The sequence below is a fragment of the Calidris pugnax genome, unplaced genomic scaffold (assembly GCF_001431845.1).
Source record: "Calidris pugnax isolate Ruff unplaced genomic scaffold, ASM143184v1 scaffold518, whole genome shotgun sequence".
In the NCBI taxonomy this organism is placed as follows: domain Eukaryota; kingdom Metazoa; phylum Chordata; class Aves; order Charadriiformes; family Scolopacidae; genus Calidris; species Calidris pugnax.
The window spans coordinates 141,271-158,900 of NW_015091362.1; the positions used below are offsets into that span (position 1 = coordinate 141,271).

The 17,630-nt window shown below is 50.9% G+C and overlaps 1 protein-coding gene across 1 annotated transcript in view; it reads right to left on the bottom strand.

Moving 5' to 3' along the window:
* Positions 1 to 323: 323 nt before the first annotated feature.
* Positions 324 to 17,630, bottom strand: part of CHD6 (chromodomain helicase DNA binding protein 6) — an 82,275-nt gene continuing 64,968 nt past the window's right edge. The window contains exons 30-37 of the mRNA XM_014961168.1: positions 16,142 to 16,350; positions 12,124 to 13,677; positions 11,365 to 11,513; positions 10,871 to 11,077; positions 9,770 to 10,216; positions 8,897 to 9,088; positions 7,021 to 7,140; positions 324 to 3,839 (exon numbers count right to left, since the gene is read on the bottom strand). Coding sequence (XP_014816654.1) covers positions 2,949 to 3,839; positions 7,021 to 7,140; positions 8,897 to 9,088; positions 9,770 to 10,216; positions 10,871 to 11,077; positions 11,365 to 11,513; positions 12,124 to 13,677; positions 16,142 to 16,350 — 3,769 coding nt within the window. The 3' untranslated portion in view covers positions 324 to 2,948. The remainder of the gene's footprint in view (positions 3,840 to 7,020; positions 7,141 to 8,896; positions 9,089 to 9,769; positions 10,217 to 10,870; positions 11,078 to 11,364; positions 11,514 to 12,123; positions 13,678 to 16,141; positions 16,351 to 17,630) is intronic.

Below are 17,630 nucleotides of genomic sequence, written 5' to 3' on the forward strand. Positions count from 1 at the left end.
TCCTACCCTTTGGGTGCAGTGGGTCGCAGAGGCTCTTTGTGCCCACCGCAGGCTTATGCTGCCTGGGGAGCACGGGCTGCTCTGGTCAGGCAGGACAGTGGCTTAGCCCAGGCTGGACGGCGGGTTAACCCGGTGGGCGAAAGAGCTGCTGGCCACAGCTGGGGGGTTTAGCCCGGTCACTCCGTCGGTGGGAAGAGAAGCCCTTCCCCAAGTAACGCACATGTGCAGAAGGAGCAGCCCTATGGAAGGGAGAGGTCCACCGGGTTCAAAAACTTCTCAACGGATTCGTGCTGAGAAAAAGGCAAGTAACGTTTATCACTGAGTCAGGTGAATTAAACATTCACATATATTTGCTGAAAAAAATTATATACATCTGTAGCAAGGCTCTGCCAAGTTTGAAAGATAAGCATCATCTAGTCACTAAATTAAAAAAATAAAAATCTGACTTTTAAATCTTTTTCTTTTTATCCATGTTCAAGAGCACAGACAGTTTATTTTGTTAGCACATTTGGTGAAGAATGTATGTTTGTGTGAGTAGCCATGAAAACCGGTGAAAATTTGGCATTTGTTTTGGATATGATGGAAAATAAGAAGAAGCCACTTACGCCTTACAGTCTAAATAATCCACAGCGTATATCGGGTTGCAAAAGGGTCACAAAGTAGCAGTCAAAGAGAAGCCTAAACACTCAGATATGTAGCATACATGTCTGATAAGGAAGAACAAGGTATAGAGCATGCTGGCTAATTAAATAAATTTCACTTTAAACCCTGTTCCTTACACGTGTAACCCTGGAAAAACCATCCCGTAACAAAAAATGGACTCTGGAGAGATTTCTGTATCCATTCACAGTAAGGCTTTGAAGATTTATGAAGTTTTATAGCGTTTGTATTTTAAGGATTTAGGGCAAGTACATGTTCTCCTACTGAATAAAAAGAAAGTTAGTACTTAAAAGGTTCAAAAATATATCAATCGTGATTTTTTTTTACATAAATAAATTATATTGATTTTGGATTTAACAGCTGAAAAAACCCTTTCTGCTTCCACTGGAGGCAAAACTGAACAAAATGTTAGTTAAATAGAGATAGCAGCATTTCTAAGAAATCTGTCGATAGTGATACAGCATCTATGCTAGAAGAATGTTATTAAATAGAACACATTTAATTATCGGGGGAGGGGTTGCATTATGATTGGTTACATACTTAAAAAAAAATCATCCAATCCAGTAAACTGGGAAAAAATTCTGTGAAAATATAAACCAAATGCTTTTTAGACCATGGGTAACAGACTTCTTTGAGATGCTAATTTTAACATGTACATAATTTATAATCCCAAATGTATAAAAGACAATGACAAAAAGCATCATAAATAAATAATGCAAACTGAAATAGTTACGTCAAAACATTTGGACCATCTGATAAATTAGCAAAACTGTAACAGAAAATAAGTAAAAAATACAGTAAATTGTGATAACCAAATGTGAAACCGATGACTAGCACACTCCCAACTCCCTCACCAGCCTGCCTTTTACCTCACTGCTGCACCACCGTGGGTTTATTTCAAGTCTCAAACCATGAGCTGCAAGTAAGAACAAGCCCAAGTGAACGCAAAATTAAAGGAGTGAGAGGAAGGAAAAAGAAGAGGAGTTGCCTGTGGAGGTGTCTCAGTACCCAGAGCTGCGGGGGCTGGCAGCGTCACAGCCTGTCCATTTAAAATGCAGATGGTGAAATCATTTGCCAGAGGGGTGGGACTTGGAAATACTGTTCAACAGCAAACGGAATGGAAAGAAGAAGCCAAGGTCATCTCTTCACAGTCTAGTGCTAGAAAAGAAGAAACTCGAGCTTTGAAAGTCTCAGCGGTCCCTCTCAGAGGACTCCTCAAACAGGAAAGTGGCCTGCAGCCGTTTTCTTGTTTGCTGAAAGGACGTTGCTTCTGGGGTGAAAAACATAAAAACTCAAAAAGCCTCAGTGTTCATATAAGAGCCTTAAAATCAGTGTGGCCTGTTCATGGCTGGAAAAAAACCCAAACCTTTACAGGACTTCTAATGCCATAGATGAGAACTAGCGCCATAGAGAACTGAAGACTAGCAGAATGATGAAGAAACTGGTAGCTACAGGTACAGTAATGCCAAAAAAGTCATGCAAAATGTGCAAAATCTTTCCAGCTCAAGCTGAAAAGCTTTTGTAACTACCAAGAAAAGGGCAACTAAACTCCACTTAACATAAAACCAAACTTTGGTTTTAAAAAATACAAAAGAATGTCTATGTCATATTTTCACTCACTGCAGTTTGTCTCCAAACCTTTGAGGTGGGGGTTGATAAAGAAATTATATCACTACCAGTTATGCTTTTTCCTTTCAAAGAAATGAATATATGCATTTTCAATCATTAGTTATATACTTCTGTCTATACTACTATTCTAGTAACCATGATAAAATAGGGAAATACTTTAAATCAAAAATACACATTAGCACTTACTATAGGTGTGCTTTTTACCCCCAAATACAGGCTTTTTCATTCAGTGTCGCTGTAGACAGAATTACCCTTGTCTGCATATAGACCAAGAGGTAAAGACTTTTCTTTTGCTCCTGGTTCTTTGCTGCTTTTTCTTCTCAAAGGAGTGAGCAATTGGAGGGGGTGACCAAGTACTGGATTTGCTATTGTCAGCTGGGATGAACGACTGGAAAAACAGAATGAGAATTCGGTGCCTCCCATACTAGCTAGACAACACTGTTTATCTAATAAAGTGGCAAGACCCTGCAACTATTAACATGTAGTATGTCACCAGAGTTTTTTTTCTGACAGGGAATTAGGTAGATAATATTACTCATGGAAACACAGGTTTATGAAGGCGGAGCAGGACGGGAGGGTAAGTAACAAAGAGTTTATGGGATAAGAAACTCACAAGCCACAATCTTTTTGTGTTTTTTTCTTTTCAATGAAACAAAGTTCTAATTGGTATCGCAAGCTGCTTCGTGCTCCTCCTCTGCTGCTCCGTCCTGCTCTTTCTCTGCTGGCAAAGACGGTGTTTGCTCTGTACAGTTTTGACTGTTTGCAGCTTCTTTCTCTAGCAGCGAGACAGTTTCTGGCTCTGGGTTTGCCGATTCCCCCTTTGCCTTCTTTCTCTTCCGCTTCTGGCTTTCCAGGTTGGCTGCCTCTGAGTGTCTGGCCTGCTGTATGCCGGGCAGCGCCATGCCGATGCCAGGGGAAAGAAACATCGAGGGATAGATCAGTCCAGGAGACATCCCTGGGATAAGAAATGGGTTAAAAGCTACAGGACTACTGGTAGTTATTGCGGATTCTGTCTGATTAGAAAATGAACTAGGACCAGGCTTCTCTTCCGATAGAGTTTCTTTTTTCACCTCCTGGCTACTCTGTTTATCCTCAGTAGCTTTCTCTGCGTTGGCTGTACCGCTTTTCGTTGTGCTTGTTAACGAAGTCGGAGCAGTCGCAGTACAAGTAGTTGTCATGGGGGGGTTGAGGAGTCCTCCAACGCCGAACATCTGTGGTACAGTAGCCATGCCTGGCAGCATCATGGGCAACATACTCAGGGTGCTTTTGACATCCTCGCCAGCAGGAACTGCTGCAAATCCAGCAGGAAACCCAACCAGCCCAGTCAGAGGGATCCCTTGCATGTTTCTCATGTTCTGAAGTCCTACTAGATCCATCCCAGCAATCAGTCCATTCATGAACAATGGTCCCATTCCAGAAGAAGAATCTGCTACAACGCCGGGGCCTTTAATGAGTTCGCTTCGGGGCCTTCTCCCCCTCCGTCGGGGCCCCATGTCTCGGAGCACAGGCTCAGTCAGGATGCGATTGAATTTGCTTTCCGGTAAGTAGCCCTGAAAATGAAACACACACAACAGAAAACACCTGACAGTTATTACAACATCACAAGAAATCTGGCTTTTCTGTGCTCGCATCTGCATCCCAGATGGTGTCAGCACAGAAATATTTGCCTACATGATATGGAATTTGAGAGGTACGCACAACAACCCAAGGGATGCTGCTAAGCACAAAACACCCTCACTCTGCCCTGGCATGATACTGCAGTGCCAACATGCACCAGGAGGAAAAGCAGCACATTTTGACCCTGCATTTTCACCCGAGCCCTCAGCATCGGCTGGTCAGAGCACAAGAAGCACCGCGGCAGCTTCATCTCAGACGTCAGCTTAGCACCCTTCTCCGCCTTGATCATGGCTGCAGCAACAAGTGAAAAATCATGTCTTTTAGATCTGAAGGGCCAAATTTTCAATGCTCTGCAGGACAGCAAAGCTGCACGGGATGACACAAAGAGTGTGAACATGCTGCCTGAGGAACATGAGACACCAGGAAAGTTCTTGTGAGCACTCAGATAGGGAGCCAAAACCCAGTGGCTGCAACTGGGTGAGACTGTCCAGTTACACAGAGCACTGCAGGGGGGTTCACAGCGCAGTTTAAAACTCCATTTTTAAGTATCCTCATCACAGACATTTAAATATTTCCCTTTGTGCCTCCCTTGAGTTTCAGTATTGCCGCTCTTTGAACCATTTCCAATAATAGATTTAGGTAGGAAAAGCATTTCCCACTGACCCCTGCAGTGCAGAACCGTGAATCCAATGACTCTGGCAGGCTGCACAGCACAGCCACTGCCCAGAGTGGGACAATCTGCTGCTCTGCTCCCACTGGCACGTGGGGACACCTGCACGGGACCGTGATGGTGCCTGGGCTGTGAGGCAGCCGACCCCACGCTCCCGCTGCCCGAGCGCCCCGAGCAGCCGGACATCTCTCTGCATGCACGTGCCAGGAGGGATGTGCACTCGCCAAAAGCAAAGTGCTGATGGGGCTCGGGGGTGCGAACGCTAACGGGCATGCAGCCACCGAACCAGGGTGCGTGAGCAGGCGGCCAGGGCGGTGGCCAGGCAGAAGACTATTCCCACCCACACAGATCATCCCCTGCAAATGGAGGTACAGGAGAGCTGCCTGCCGCCCAGACGGGGCACTGATGCCAGCCATTTCCTGGGTAGCGGGACAGACCATGCCAGATCTCCAGTCCTAATTCAAAGCAAATTGGAGAGCAGTACAAACCTCTAAGCCAATTGATTACCCCTCCAGCCTCCTGTAAGGGCCTCACACACACCACTGCAGCCACAAAACCAGGGAGCAGGTGAGAGGGAGGGTAGGGAAAGGTCTGGATAAGGTCAGCCCGCAGGGTGGGGAAGGGCTATCTGGCAGCACCCTGTGCCGGAGGGCAGAGTGCTCTTCCTCCTCCTCCTCCTCTGCAGGCTCTGTGGCGCACAGGGGCAGGGAGTGGCTGACAGAGTGAATGAGTGCTCGGCTCCCTCCTGCCCCTCCATTGCCAGCGCCTAAGCCCTCAGGCCTGATGACCTGCGGGCCCTTTCATGGGCCCAGGGCTGCAGAGGCAGAGTTTGCAGGAGCAAAAACCAAAAGCCTCAGCTGAAGTTATTTTTGAAAATTTGACCTGTTAGAACATGTTTTATCCACTCCCTGCCATCCAGCACCCGAGGCGGATGCTCCTAGGGTGTTTCTCTCCCTGTTATTTCTAAGCATGCGAGGCTTTCCGGACAGCCACCCTGGGCTGCTGAGCCCCCTTCCCCGGGCGCTGACCCCCTTCTCTGCTTCCCCCGGCCGTGCCGCTGAGCTGCAGCATGTGCCCAACCTCCCTCTGTGCCCTGCGAGCGCTGCTGGTGCTGCTAACCCCGCAGCTCTGCCCGCCCACCATCGCAGCCATGGTCCTGCCGCGCAGCTCCCAGACCCTCACTGGAGAAAGGTTGTGGGGATGGGGAGGGGAAAGAAAAGATGACATGATACAGATTTCTCCAAAAGCTCTAACTTACTGAAAGCTTAACAATGTCAGCCCAGTCAGCTGCAACAGCATACTCCAAGTTTGCATCAAGCCACCTTGGCAATTCCTTCAATGCTGGTGCCGTGGCTCCCCCTAACTATAAAACACAGCAGAAGGATGACCTCTATTGCAGAAAGAGTTATGTAAAATAATACAAGAAATAAGATTACACTTTCTCTAGCTCCTTGCTTTGGGCTGCAATTTGGCTGGGGCAGAGACTCTTTCCTTGCTACATATCTTGGCAGGACTCAGTGTGCGCCTGCTGCCTCCAGGCACACAGTTCAGGGAAAAAAGGCAAGTTCAGCCTCTGATGGCCATCCCATCACCCCCCCTCCCGAACAAGCGTCGGGGATTGGCTTTTATAGAAGCTCTTTCTCAAAACCAGACAAACCCATCAATTCAGTCAGGTCTCCAACAGCCATTGTGGTGTTACAGAGGACAACACAGACGTGGCTGAAACAGCTTCTTTCTGCCTCACTCTTTAGTTTTGGGTTTAGATGTGATTAATGTCATATCACCTTCTGACCTAGTTCAGTTCTGAGTGTGTTTAAGAACTGAATTTCGGTGGGAAGTATCCCTGAACATCCCTTCTCACTCAGAGAGGTGAACGTCAGTGCACTGGAGATTAAACTGCAGACAAATAAATCCACGCTCCTTGCCCAGTAAGCAAGAAACCTTCCACTTCAAACCCTCCACTTCCTCCATGCCCAGCACTTGGATGGGTATTGGTATGCTCTGTCTGCACCTCGTAAGGTAAAAGATAAAGATATAAAATATATATATATATAAAAAGATATAAAGATACTTGCATGGCAATATACAAATTTTTGGCATATTGCAGTAAATTCAAGGGGAACAGTCAAATCTGGAGTGGGTAGCACCAGCCAGGGCTGTGCTGCTGGTGGCTTTAAAGCCAAAGGCTGAATCCTTTTGCCATTGTGGGGTCTGTGTACCCTGGCAAGGGTGAACGCTCAGACTCTCCTTAGTTCACACTTATTTTGCAGGTCTGTGCCCCCTCAGGCACACGCGTGTCACAGGATAGTGTACATCAGTGACATGTTCCAGATTTTTGTCCCATCCATAGGCTTCTCTGGATTAAATCTCCCCCGAGGTGAGCTCGGGTCCTGCTAAGGATTTCAAGACACCAAGAGCAGAGCACAGACCAGGCCTTCGCTTACCCGCCGTCCAGTACCCTTATGTACCACAGGCACCCGCTCCTCTCCCGTGAGTGAGCTAATGTCCAATTTGCTGGGGTCCTTGCAGCGTTGCCTCCTCTGCTTGGGCTTGTCTGAAAAATTCTGGAGTGCAAACAAGACAATGTTAATGAGACTAGATGGCTTAACGAGCCTGGACAGCTACAAGCCTTGCAGGAGCAGCACAGATGGGCTCCCAAGGGACAGAGGGTCCCTGCAGACTTGGGTGGGAGCAGTGGTGAGTGGCACAAGCTGGTCTCTGCTACAGAGCCAGCTCTCAAATCAGCAAAATGGATTTTTGTAGGTATAAAGGGGTTTCACTTAAGACTACTCCAGCCCTTTCTAATTCCCTTCCCATCCTAAAACTATAATCTGTTGCCAATTCACATACACGCATCTGTAAATGGCGTGCTAGCTGCAACTAGGAAAGAAAGAGAAGAGAGAACAGGTCTGTGTGTGCTATCTCATGTCAGTCCGATACAGGTACCTGCTTCTTGCCCACCCATTTGTGCTTTGTTTCACTCCTATTTCAGCTGTTCCCACTGCAGAACTGCCGTACCATGTTTCTTTGGGATCAGAGCCCTTCAAGACCACAACCTACAGAGTTACAGCTGAGCTGCTGCACACCCACTGCATGCACTGACTCCGGCCACCGACATGCCTGCAGGGAGGTAGCATTATAATGAACTACTGCAGGCCCTGATTCCCAAGAGTCAAAGAAAAGACCCTAAGATTGGTCTGTCCTTCAACAAGCTGAGCTGCTGCAGGACCCCAAAGCAGCTTTCAATCCATCCTGCACAGAGAGAGGACACCAACCTTGACAGTGGAGATCCTGCAGGGCTGGCCCAGGGCACTGGGAGCAAGAGGTTAACCAGGGGCATGGCCAGACTGGGAGAGCTCCAGTAAGCCCCCATGGAAGGCAAGGACATTGGAAAAGAGTGGGAAGGCACTTCCATGCCTGCTCCACTACCTGACTGCTTCTTCCAGTGCTCCTGGGAATCTGGCCTTGGGCACAGAGCTGCGTGTGTCTCTGGACTTTGTAAAGCAAGGGCCATCCTGCCTGAGTAAATGCTGGGCTCCTTATGTCTCATCTCTAACAAGCTCCAAGACACTAATGGCTTGCCCGTACTCCAAACTCCAGAGAATCCCCCATCTCAGGCACACAATCCTTCAGGACCAAGTATTTTATGCCACATTTCTTCCTACTGTTTTACAGCCTGCGGTCTGTCTACCATACGGTCTAACAGGCTGAATAAGCTGAAGCCTGGAGCAAACCAACCTGTGAAACCTATGAGACAGCAAGAAGAATCAGACAGACCTCACTCTCTGCCACTCTACTTTCTGACGGCGCCCGTAGCCACACAACCACAGCCTTTGCAGCCTGCAACACAGCTGCTTTGGTCCAGTTTTTATAGCAAGGAGATTTCCTCTTGCCTGGGAACCTTACTTAATACAACAGCACTGCCTAAAATGACTCCAGGTGAAAGGGAGCAACACAGACAGACCTTGAGCATTCAATTTTTCTCCCCATTCCTGGTGCTTCTGGAAGACATTGGACTAATTGTACATTGGGCAGACAGATGCACTGGAGCTGGAGAATGGACGTTGGGGCAGGAGGACACAGCTCAGCAAGTGCGTTTCACTGGTCTACAGGGAACCATGCCCACTTCCCAAATGTGTAATGAACCCCCCAAACAGCCCTGATGAACACCACGAGCCACGGTACAGGGAAAAAGGCTGCATTTTGAGGCACTTCATAGGAGCCCTGAACTCAAGAGCAACCACAGAAAACCTAATACAAAAGGCAACACACAAGGCAGACACACACACACACACACACGCCACCAAAGGCCATGCTTACTGTGCCAAAGCTGGGAACGTCGAGTGTGTAGTCAGACTGCTGACGGAGCCAGTCGAGGAGACTCTTATTTGGGACAGCTTTCTCTGCCTGGCTGCTGGCAGCTGGGACTGGCTGTGGAGTTGAGGTAGCAGCAACCGGCCCATCAGGGAGGGTACTGTTCTGGAGGGGCTGTGGCTGGTCTTCCTGAACATCCTGATGTGGAAGGAGGAGCAGGGAGAGTCCATCAGCAGCACATGGTGATGTTCACATACCCAGACAAGCAAAGCTCCCAAAGCAGGTAATCCACTCCCATCACACAGGTTAATCCACATATTCCCAGTGCCTGTTCCTTAAATCACCACCCACCACTGCATTACACTTCCACTCAGTTCCTAGCACTGGTGGCAAGGAGGGCAGAGAGCGCTAGGAGATGCTTCTGGACCCACCTGGAAACACTCTAATCACCAACTCCTCCCTAGATCACTCCTAGAAGTGGTCTAGAGGGACTGGTCTTGCTCCCAGAGCCCCATTCTTCTTTGAGTGGATCCCAGGGTAGAAGGAGAAAGGGTGCAGCATGCTCTTAGCCACAGCTCCAATGCAGCCAAGGACCCTTCCTCATGTTCTCTAGCCCTAGACACCCTCTGAAGTGGGACAATTCCTTTTGGTAACACTTAGCAGGACTCAGACGCTCCAGGCAGAGTGCTGCCAGCCAGATGGAAAACCTCTCTCCCTTCCTGGAGAGGTATCTGCTCCTGGCTGCTCCAGCACAGGCCAAGCTGTCCTGGAGGAGGTCCCGCATTGCCGCGGGCAGCAGAGCTTGTAGGGGAGAGCAGGACCATGAGACAAATTGTACTGATTCCATCGGGACCATGTGAAAGCGGGGAACAAACCCACCTGCAGCCTGGTTGGAAGAGGCCTCTCCTTCAAGAAGATCAGGTCCATCCCTTCTACATTTTTTCTCCTGCCCCGTCTCCTCCTCATGGCAGCATCGTCTCTTCGGAGGCTGCCATTTACAATTTGTCCCGTGACAGGATGGATTAATCCTGCCTGGAGGATGCCAGACAAGTCCATGCCCAGGGAGCCCTGGAGGGTGTTCACGGTCCCCAGTTTGGGCATGTTTGTATTCAGGGGAAAAGGAGAGGAGTTCCCTGGGGACCCATCAGAGCCTCTGGACAAGTCCACTGCCGTGTCACGCCAGCCATTCAGCACAATGGGTGGATGAACATGGGCTGCTGCTAGTTGCTCCAAGCTCCTCTGTTTGGCATCTCTCTCCATCTCGAATTCATAGGGCCTCCTGTGCTTCCGCTCATCCTTTGCAAAGGCAGGGGTCAGGAAACCTTCCTGTGTGTATTAAAGCCACGGAGAGGGTTATAGCCACTCGTGTGCTGCCAAACTTGACTTCAAACCAACACTGAGCTAATGGTAAGGCTCTTCTGCCTCTCTGCAGGAGCTCTGAAAGGTGCCCTTTCCCTGGGCACATCACACCTCTCTTTCCCTGTCAGGGTATGGTGCATGAGCACCCTTGCACACTTTTGATGTCCCAAGGTGCTATAACCCTGGGCGCTGCACCAGCTGCTGGGTCCCAGGCCAACAGCAAGAGGAGATGAGAGCGAGCTGGTGACTGGTGGGTCAGTGCTCTCTCCTGCACCCTTTCATTTGGGAAGCGAAGGTGGTGTCCCCTTTTCCCCCTGACCCTGCTGGGTGATCCAGCGCTGACTCTGGAAGCACCTCTACAGCCGCAGGAGCTGTGGAGTTGCCACGGAACAGGCACCTTCCCAGGAGGGGAGCAGGGCTGGCGGAAGGCTGAGAGCACGTGAAGCTCACCAGGAGCCCTTCAGTGGAGGGGACCAAGTGGTTTATGCCATGTGTTAGACACCATAAGTGGCACCAAGAGGCAGTGAAAACCCAGGCCCCGCTTGGGAAACCCCTGAGCACTTCTGGGCAACGCTTCACCACAGAGTCCTAGGCCTGCCCCTGCCTGAGGGCCCCCCTCACCTTTTGTACCTGAGAGATTAACACCTCATTATTGAAGCCGGGATCAGGGGCTTCTGACTCAGCAAAGCTGTTCCTGCTGCCCGCATTGCTGGCTACCGCTGGAGCCATCAACAGGCCTTGTGTCTCAAACTGCTGGCTAGAGGATGGCCACTTGCCCTTCAGGATGGCATGGCAGATGTTGTCAATGCGGTTGATGATCACACGGTCCTGCAAACAGAATTGGATGGTGGCAGGCTGGGACTCGAATGACTGAGTCATGCATGTCATCTCAGGATTAAAGACAAACTCAGCCCTGGTGACCTCAGCTCGGTGGGGAACTACTTTGGGGCAGGCACGTCCATGGCACAGGTGCTTGGGAAGAGAACCCCAGTTAGAGCATCTGTGGGGAGCTGTGTGGGGAGGACGAGGAGGCAGAGCTGAGGCTGTATGAGCCACTGCTGGTCAGGACTATGCAGTAACACTTGCAATACAAACAGCATTAATTTTAAACTCACCTTAGGCCACTCAGAGAAGGAGTAAAGTGTCTTCTCCTGCAGCAGCTGTGCTATGGTCGGTGCCCGGGCATCCTGAAGGTCATTGATCTCGCCGGGCAGGACAGAAGCAGAACTCTTGCTCTCTTCCTCCAAGTACTTCTCTGGACCATCTGAGAATGCGACAGAGAACAGAGCACATCACTGCCCTGCCTCTCTCACACTCCTCACACCTTCCCACTCCAGCACCCAGCTGGCTCCACAAGGGTCCCATTCCCCAAACAGCCACCATGAAATGCAGCAGCCCTAGGTCACAGAGGTGGCCTACGCTGCTCAGTGTCATGGGCAGAGGCACACTGCCACACTCAGGAAGGGCCAGCATTCTCCTGGGACAAGTCTGGAGGTTTGTATTGTAGTGTCCCCCATCCCTGGCCATCCCCATACCCGAGAGAGGTGAGGAGGCATATGCCTTTCCAGAAGGAGCTGCTTGCCAAGCAGTGCCTGTGCCAGGAAGGGAACAGCATCCTGCACTCCATGGGATGCTCATGGCAGAAAGACTGCTGGGGCTCAGGGTCGAGGATTCTGGCTAGCCCTGCTGGCAAATGCAGCCACCAACCCTTTGTTCCCCAATCACATCAGCTAGGAGGACCCGAGCTCCTGCAGAGGAGAGACAGCTCCGGGGGCTCAGCAGCCCCAAGGCTTTGGCTCTGCAAGGAGGACAGCAGGTCCCTCCCACACCAGACAGAGGTGACTGTCAACCAGAAGGAGCTCTCGGAACTGTACCTTGACTCTGGTTGCTGCCGGCTTTCTCCTCACCTCTGCTCTCACACTCTTCTTGCTTCACTCCCTGGGGCTCGGGGTGCAGGGCCTCTCTGCAGCCCACCTGCCCCTCAGCCCCTCCGCCCCAGGTCTCCCTCCCAGCACAGGGGGGCTCTGCCCCTGGGGCCCCCAGCAGAGGTGCAGGCAGGCTGAAAGCCTGGCTCTGAGCCTGGCCTGGTGAGTGCTGCAGGGTGTTCTCCTCATCCAGGTCATGGTCCTCCCTGCCCTCTGGCCCGGGCTCCCCCAGCCCTTCGGGTGTCCCCAGCCCCAGGGACTCTCTCTCTCCATTCATGTCTTCTGGGCAAGTGTCCTCAGGTGTAGGGAGGCCAGAGCTCTGCTCCTCGCCCCCCAGTTCATTAGGCTCGGGGTCACAACCAGCCCTGGTCCTGGGACTACTCAAGCCTTCCACAACATCTGCTGCTGCCTCAGAGTTATCATCATCCTCTTCCTCCTCATCATCTTCCTCGCTGTGGCTCTGACTTGGCCCTGACTTTGCCTCCATTCCTTTCTTCTGCAGCAGACTGATGAACCTCTGCTCAGGAGGAACTTTTATTTCGTAGTTATGAAGACTGGGACTGTAGAGTCCCATGTTTATGGCCCCTTCCATGGCACCGTGCTCAGGCGGCACTGGTGCCGGGCTGGTGAAGTCTCCCTTCTGCTGCAAGGCTTCACAGAGCTCTGCTGGGACGGTCTGTGGAGGGTCGCTTTCGGGGGTAGAAGGTGAAGGCTCAGCTTCCTCATTCTGACTGTCACAGTGCACCTGCAAACCCTCTAGGAAGGGAGCCTCTCTCATGGCATCTGCATCACAGCTGGATGGATCCTCATCCCCCTCCAGCTTGCCCTCAGAATGTTTAGCAACACTGCTTCCAACATCTGTGCAACCTGGGCTGTCTCGAGCAAGGGAGCTTTGCTCACTATTGCAGGCCTTCTCATTATACATCATGCACACCAGTGAGTCTGGCAGAGAGCTCTCATCATAGTTACTGGAAATAATGTCCCGGACTTTAGACATGAATGTTTCACAGTTTGCATCCGGCGGGCTGCCCCCAGCCTGGGACATAGTGTTGTCTGCGGTTTCTAACTTGACCTGACCCTCGGCTTCATTCTCCAGAGATTCACAAGTTTGGTCCACCTGGCTGTACAGAGGGGAACTGTAGAGTTTGGAGTTAGTCTGGTAAAGGCAGCACAGGGTTTCTGGGCCTGGGAGCCCTGTTCTTTTATGCTGGGCATAGTTCCTGTATGCATCTAAAAAAGACAGCTGAGGGTCATTCATGATGTAGTAGTCAGTGCGATTCAGGCCATGCTTGGCGGTGCCGATCAGCAGGTCCCGATCGTGTTTGCCGCACTCCCACCACACCGGCAGGTAGAGGCTTGGCCGGCACAGCTTGAGCCGCTCGTGGAGCTGCGGACACTTGAGCACCTGCTCGCGCACCTTTCGCAGAAGCTCGATACGGTAGAGGGTTCTGGCAGCACGTTCTTCCGTGATGGGCTCCACGTAGATGTCAGGGTCTGGGGGACCTACAGCAGGGACAGAAAAGCCAGGCCCTATTACACAGATTGATGAGAGTTACTCAGAGGCAGTGATAAGCAAGATGAGTTTTAACTCTCGCTCAGGCTGCAGGTGAGGTGGGGGAGTGCTCGTAGCCACCATTAAGGCTTCTTTTCCCAGTATCACCACCTTCCATTCATTTGACACCAAACTGACACAGGGGAGTAAACTCCTTTGGCTTTAGCAGCTGGATGAAGGGTGTCATTTGGCTGCAGAGGATTTCAGAGTCTTGTCTGAGCTCTGCTCCACCAGCATCAGCAGTACTGGAGCTGCCTGGAGCTGCCTGGACCTGCCAGCAGAGCAGCTCCTTGGGGTCCAAGCCCCTTGTAGCCTTTCTCAGAAAAGGGCATCCCTTAACTTATGCAGCTCTTTTGATGAGAAAAATCTACCTAATGTGTTAACACAGACATCCAAGGAACTGCGCCTGAGACCAGACCTCCTGACAGGTCTGAGATGAAATCTTTTCTGCTGCTATTAGAAGCAAATCGCTTTGCACTTGAATAGCCCCATAGCAACTTTTCATCTGCCATGTCCTGTACGGTGCCAATGCACTGGGGCTCTGCAGGGCATTCTGAGAAAAGGGATGCCCTGTGTGTCAGCCTGGCTTCCCAAGCCTTCCAAGCAGTGGGTTCAGTCTCCCTTTGAGCAAGGGAGCTTTGCTCACTATTGCAGGCCTTCTCATTATACATCATGCACACCAGTGAGTCTGGCAGAGAGCTCTCATCATAGTTACTGGAAATAATGTCCCGGACTTTAGACATGAATTTTTCACAGTTTGCATCCGGCGGGCTGCCCCCAGCCTGGGACATAGTGTTGTCTGCGGTTTCTAACTTGACCTGACCCTCGGCTTCATTCTCCAGAGATTCACAAGTTTGGTCCACCTGGCTGTACAGAGGGGAACTGTAGAGTTTGGAGTTAGTCTGGTAAAGGCAGCACAGGGTTTCTGGGCCTGGGAGCCCTGTTCTTTTATGCTGGGCATAGTTCCTGTATGCATCTAAAAAAGACAGCTGAGGGTCATTCATGATGTAGTAGTCAGTGCGATTCAGGCCATGCTTGGCGGTGCCGATCAGCAGGTCCCGATCGTGTTTGCCGCCCTCCCACCACACCGGCAGGTAGAGGCTTGGCCGGCACAGCTTGAGCCGCTCGTGGAGCTGCGGACACTTGAGCACCTGCTCGCGCACCTTTCGCAGAAGCTCGATACGGTAGAGGGTTCTGGCAGCACGTTCTTCCGTGATGGGCTCCACGTAGATGTCAGGGTCTGGGGGACCTACAGCAGGGACAGAAAAGCCAGGCCCTATTACACAGATTGATGAGAGTTACTCAGAGGCAGTGATAAGCAAGATGAGTTTTAACTCTCGCTCAGGCTGCAGGTGAGGTGGGGGAGTGCTCGTAGCCACCATTAAGGCTTCTTTTCCCAGTATCACCACCTTCCATTCATTTGACACCAAACTGACACAGGGGAGTAAACTCCTTTGGCTTTAGCAGCTGGATGAAGGGTGTCATTTGGCTGCAGAGGATTTCAGAGTCTTGTCTGAGCTCTGCTCCACCAGCATCAGCAGTACTGGAGCTGCCTGGAGCTGCCTGGACCTGCCAGCAGAGCAGCTCCTTGGGGTCCAAGCCCCTTGTAGCCTTTCTCAGAAAAGGGCATCCCTTAACTTATGCAGCTCTTTTGATGAGAAAAATCTACCTAATGTGTTAACACAGACATCCAAGGAACTGCGCCTGAGACCAGACCTCCTGACAGGTCTGAGATGAAATCTTTTCTGCTGCTATTAGAAGCAAATCGCTTTGCACTTGAATAGCCCCATAGCAACTTTTCATCTGCCATGTCCTGTACGGTGCCAATGCACTGGGGCTCTGCAGGGCATTCTGAGAAAAGGGATGCCCTGTGTGTCAGCCTGGCTTCCCAAGCCTTCCAAGCAGTGGGTTCAGTCTCCCTTTACCCTGTAGCAGAGCTCTCTTGTCAGCTATGCCACAGCATGGGCGCTGCGTGGACTCTGTACAGCACCAGCAGAGAGATGCTTGGAAAGAAAGCAGCAATACAGATCACCCAAACAACCTCCAGCTGCAGTGTGGAGGAGATTATGATCTGCTGCTTCTCTACTTCTCCTCCTTCACATCTACAGGTTGCTCTCTTGGATAGAATTGGTTGTGATTTCATGGGAGAGCTCCATGAGACCTGTGAGAGCAGAAGGCCACAGGGCTGCCCTACCTTCCCTTTGTGCTGGGGAGGTGCTACATGATGGTGACAAGGCAGCCAGAAATGCACATGGCTTCTACAAGCTCACAGCCTACATAGCATTTCACTGCCTCCAACTGTCCCTGAAACTCCTCCCTTGCTCTCCCACTCCACAAGAGCAGTGGGACCACTTCTGACCTATGGCTACATGGATCTACCGTTACTCTCCCACAGGCCATGCAATTTCCACTCACCGTCCTCTTTCCACACTGGGAGACCACAGACATTCTTGCACATGGCCACAAAGCTGTAGAAATACTTTTCCAGGCTCTCATCTGTCTTCTTCTCCAGTCGAGAGATCGCTCGGAACTGGGCCCAGTCAAAGATCTTTTTCTCCTGGTCATAGATAACCCCAAAGGAGGAGACAGTGCGGTAGAAATCTGCCTGCTCCCTCCTGGTCCACCTGTGGGGCACAGAGGAGACATGATCACCACTGAGACATGTTCTGGTCCCAGTATGGGCAAAGGACCAGGCAGAGAGGCTCGGAAAGGACTACCTAGTTTGGCCCACCAGTTTGGGGGCAGCTGCCAAGAGCAGCTCACGGGGGAGAGTGTGCTGCTTCCTCACCACAACCTGAGATCCTTTGCCTTATGGTGCATAGTGAAGAGGAGCAAAGGCCATGGGTCCTCTAGCTCTGAGCTCACTGTTGAAAAAACACTCTTGGCTGTTTGAAAAAACACTTAAGTGCCGCTCCTGGCTGCGCTGCCGATGGGGCACAGGTGCCAGCAGCTTCTGTGGAGGCACAAACCTATCTCACCTACTCCCTTCCTGCCACATCAAGTTGTCTCACCACCTCCATGGAACGGCCAACTCTCTGTACCAGGAATTAGAAAGGAAGGTCCTGTGGACACAGCTTTCATCCAGCCTCTTCCAGAGGGAAACTGGGACTGAGGTTCATTGCTGTAAGGGCCCCAAACACCATCCACCCTGCTGACTCCAGTGGACTCCTGGGTGTCTCCCCCCACTCTGGAAGGAAAGTAGCCGTGGTGATGGGGGGGTTCAGTCACAGCACTGTTAGAGGACAACTTTTACTCTGGCTTGGACTGTTTGAGGTTTCAGCTCGTGGGGATCATTCAAAGGAACGATCCAGGACAGAGATGGTGAAGAGTGTCCTCACAAATACAGCCCTGGGCAAATGGAGCACAGAGGAACAGGCCACAGAGAACAGACCAGAGTGCAAACTACAGGGCAAGAGGAGGAGCAGGTCACAGCAGAGACATGTGAGTGCTGTGGGCTGAAGAAAGCTTAATGTTAAATCTCAGCTCCTCTGAATTGCAGCTCCAAGCCAGCAGCAGCAAGCAGCCAGGACACCTCAAGGGAGAGCTGACAGCATGACAGCACCTACGGCACTCCCCAGCTGACCAAAATACACCCATACCAGCATTTCCACCCCTGCTCCCAGGGGCTGTGAGGCCTCTGCAGTGATAGTTCATTCCAAGAAGGAGACAACAAGAAGAAAGTAAATTAAAAAATCAGTGATCCAAATCAAGAAGCCCAATGAGGAGTTTGTTGAAAGGTCTCAAAGGCTGGTGGGAAACTGCCTAGGACACTCCTATAAGGAGACTAAAAAAATAAAAAGCCCACAGAATTAAAGAGCATGAAATAGCAGGCTGCTGTGATGTCCACAGCACAACCACTGACGCCTCCACCTTGAAGAGGGGAGAGTACAACTGGAAGAGGTCC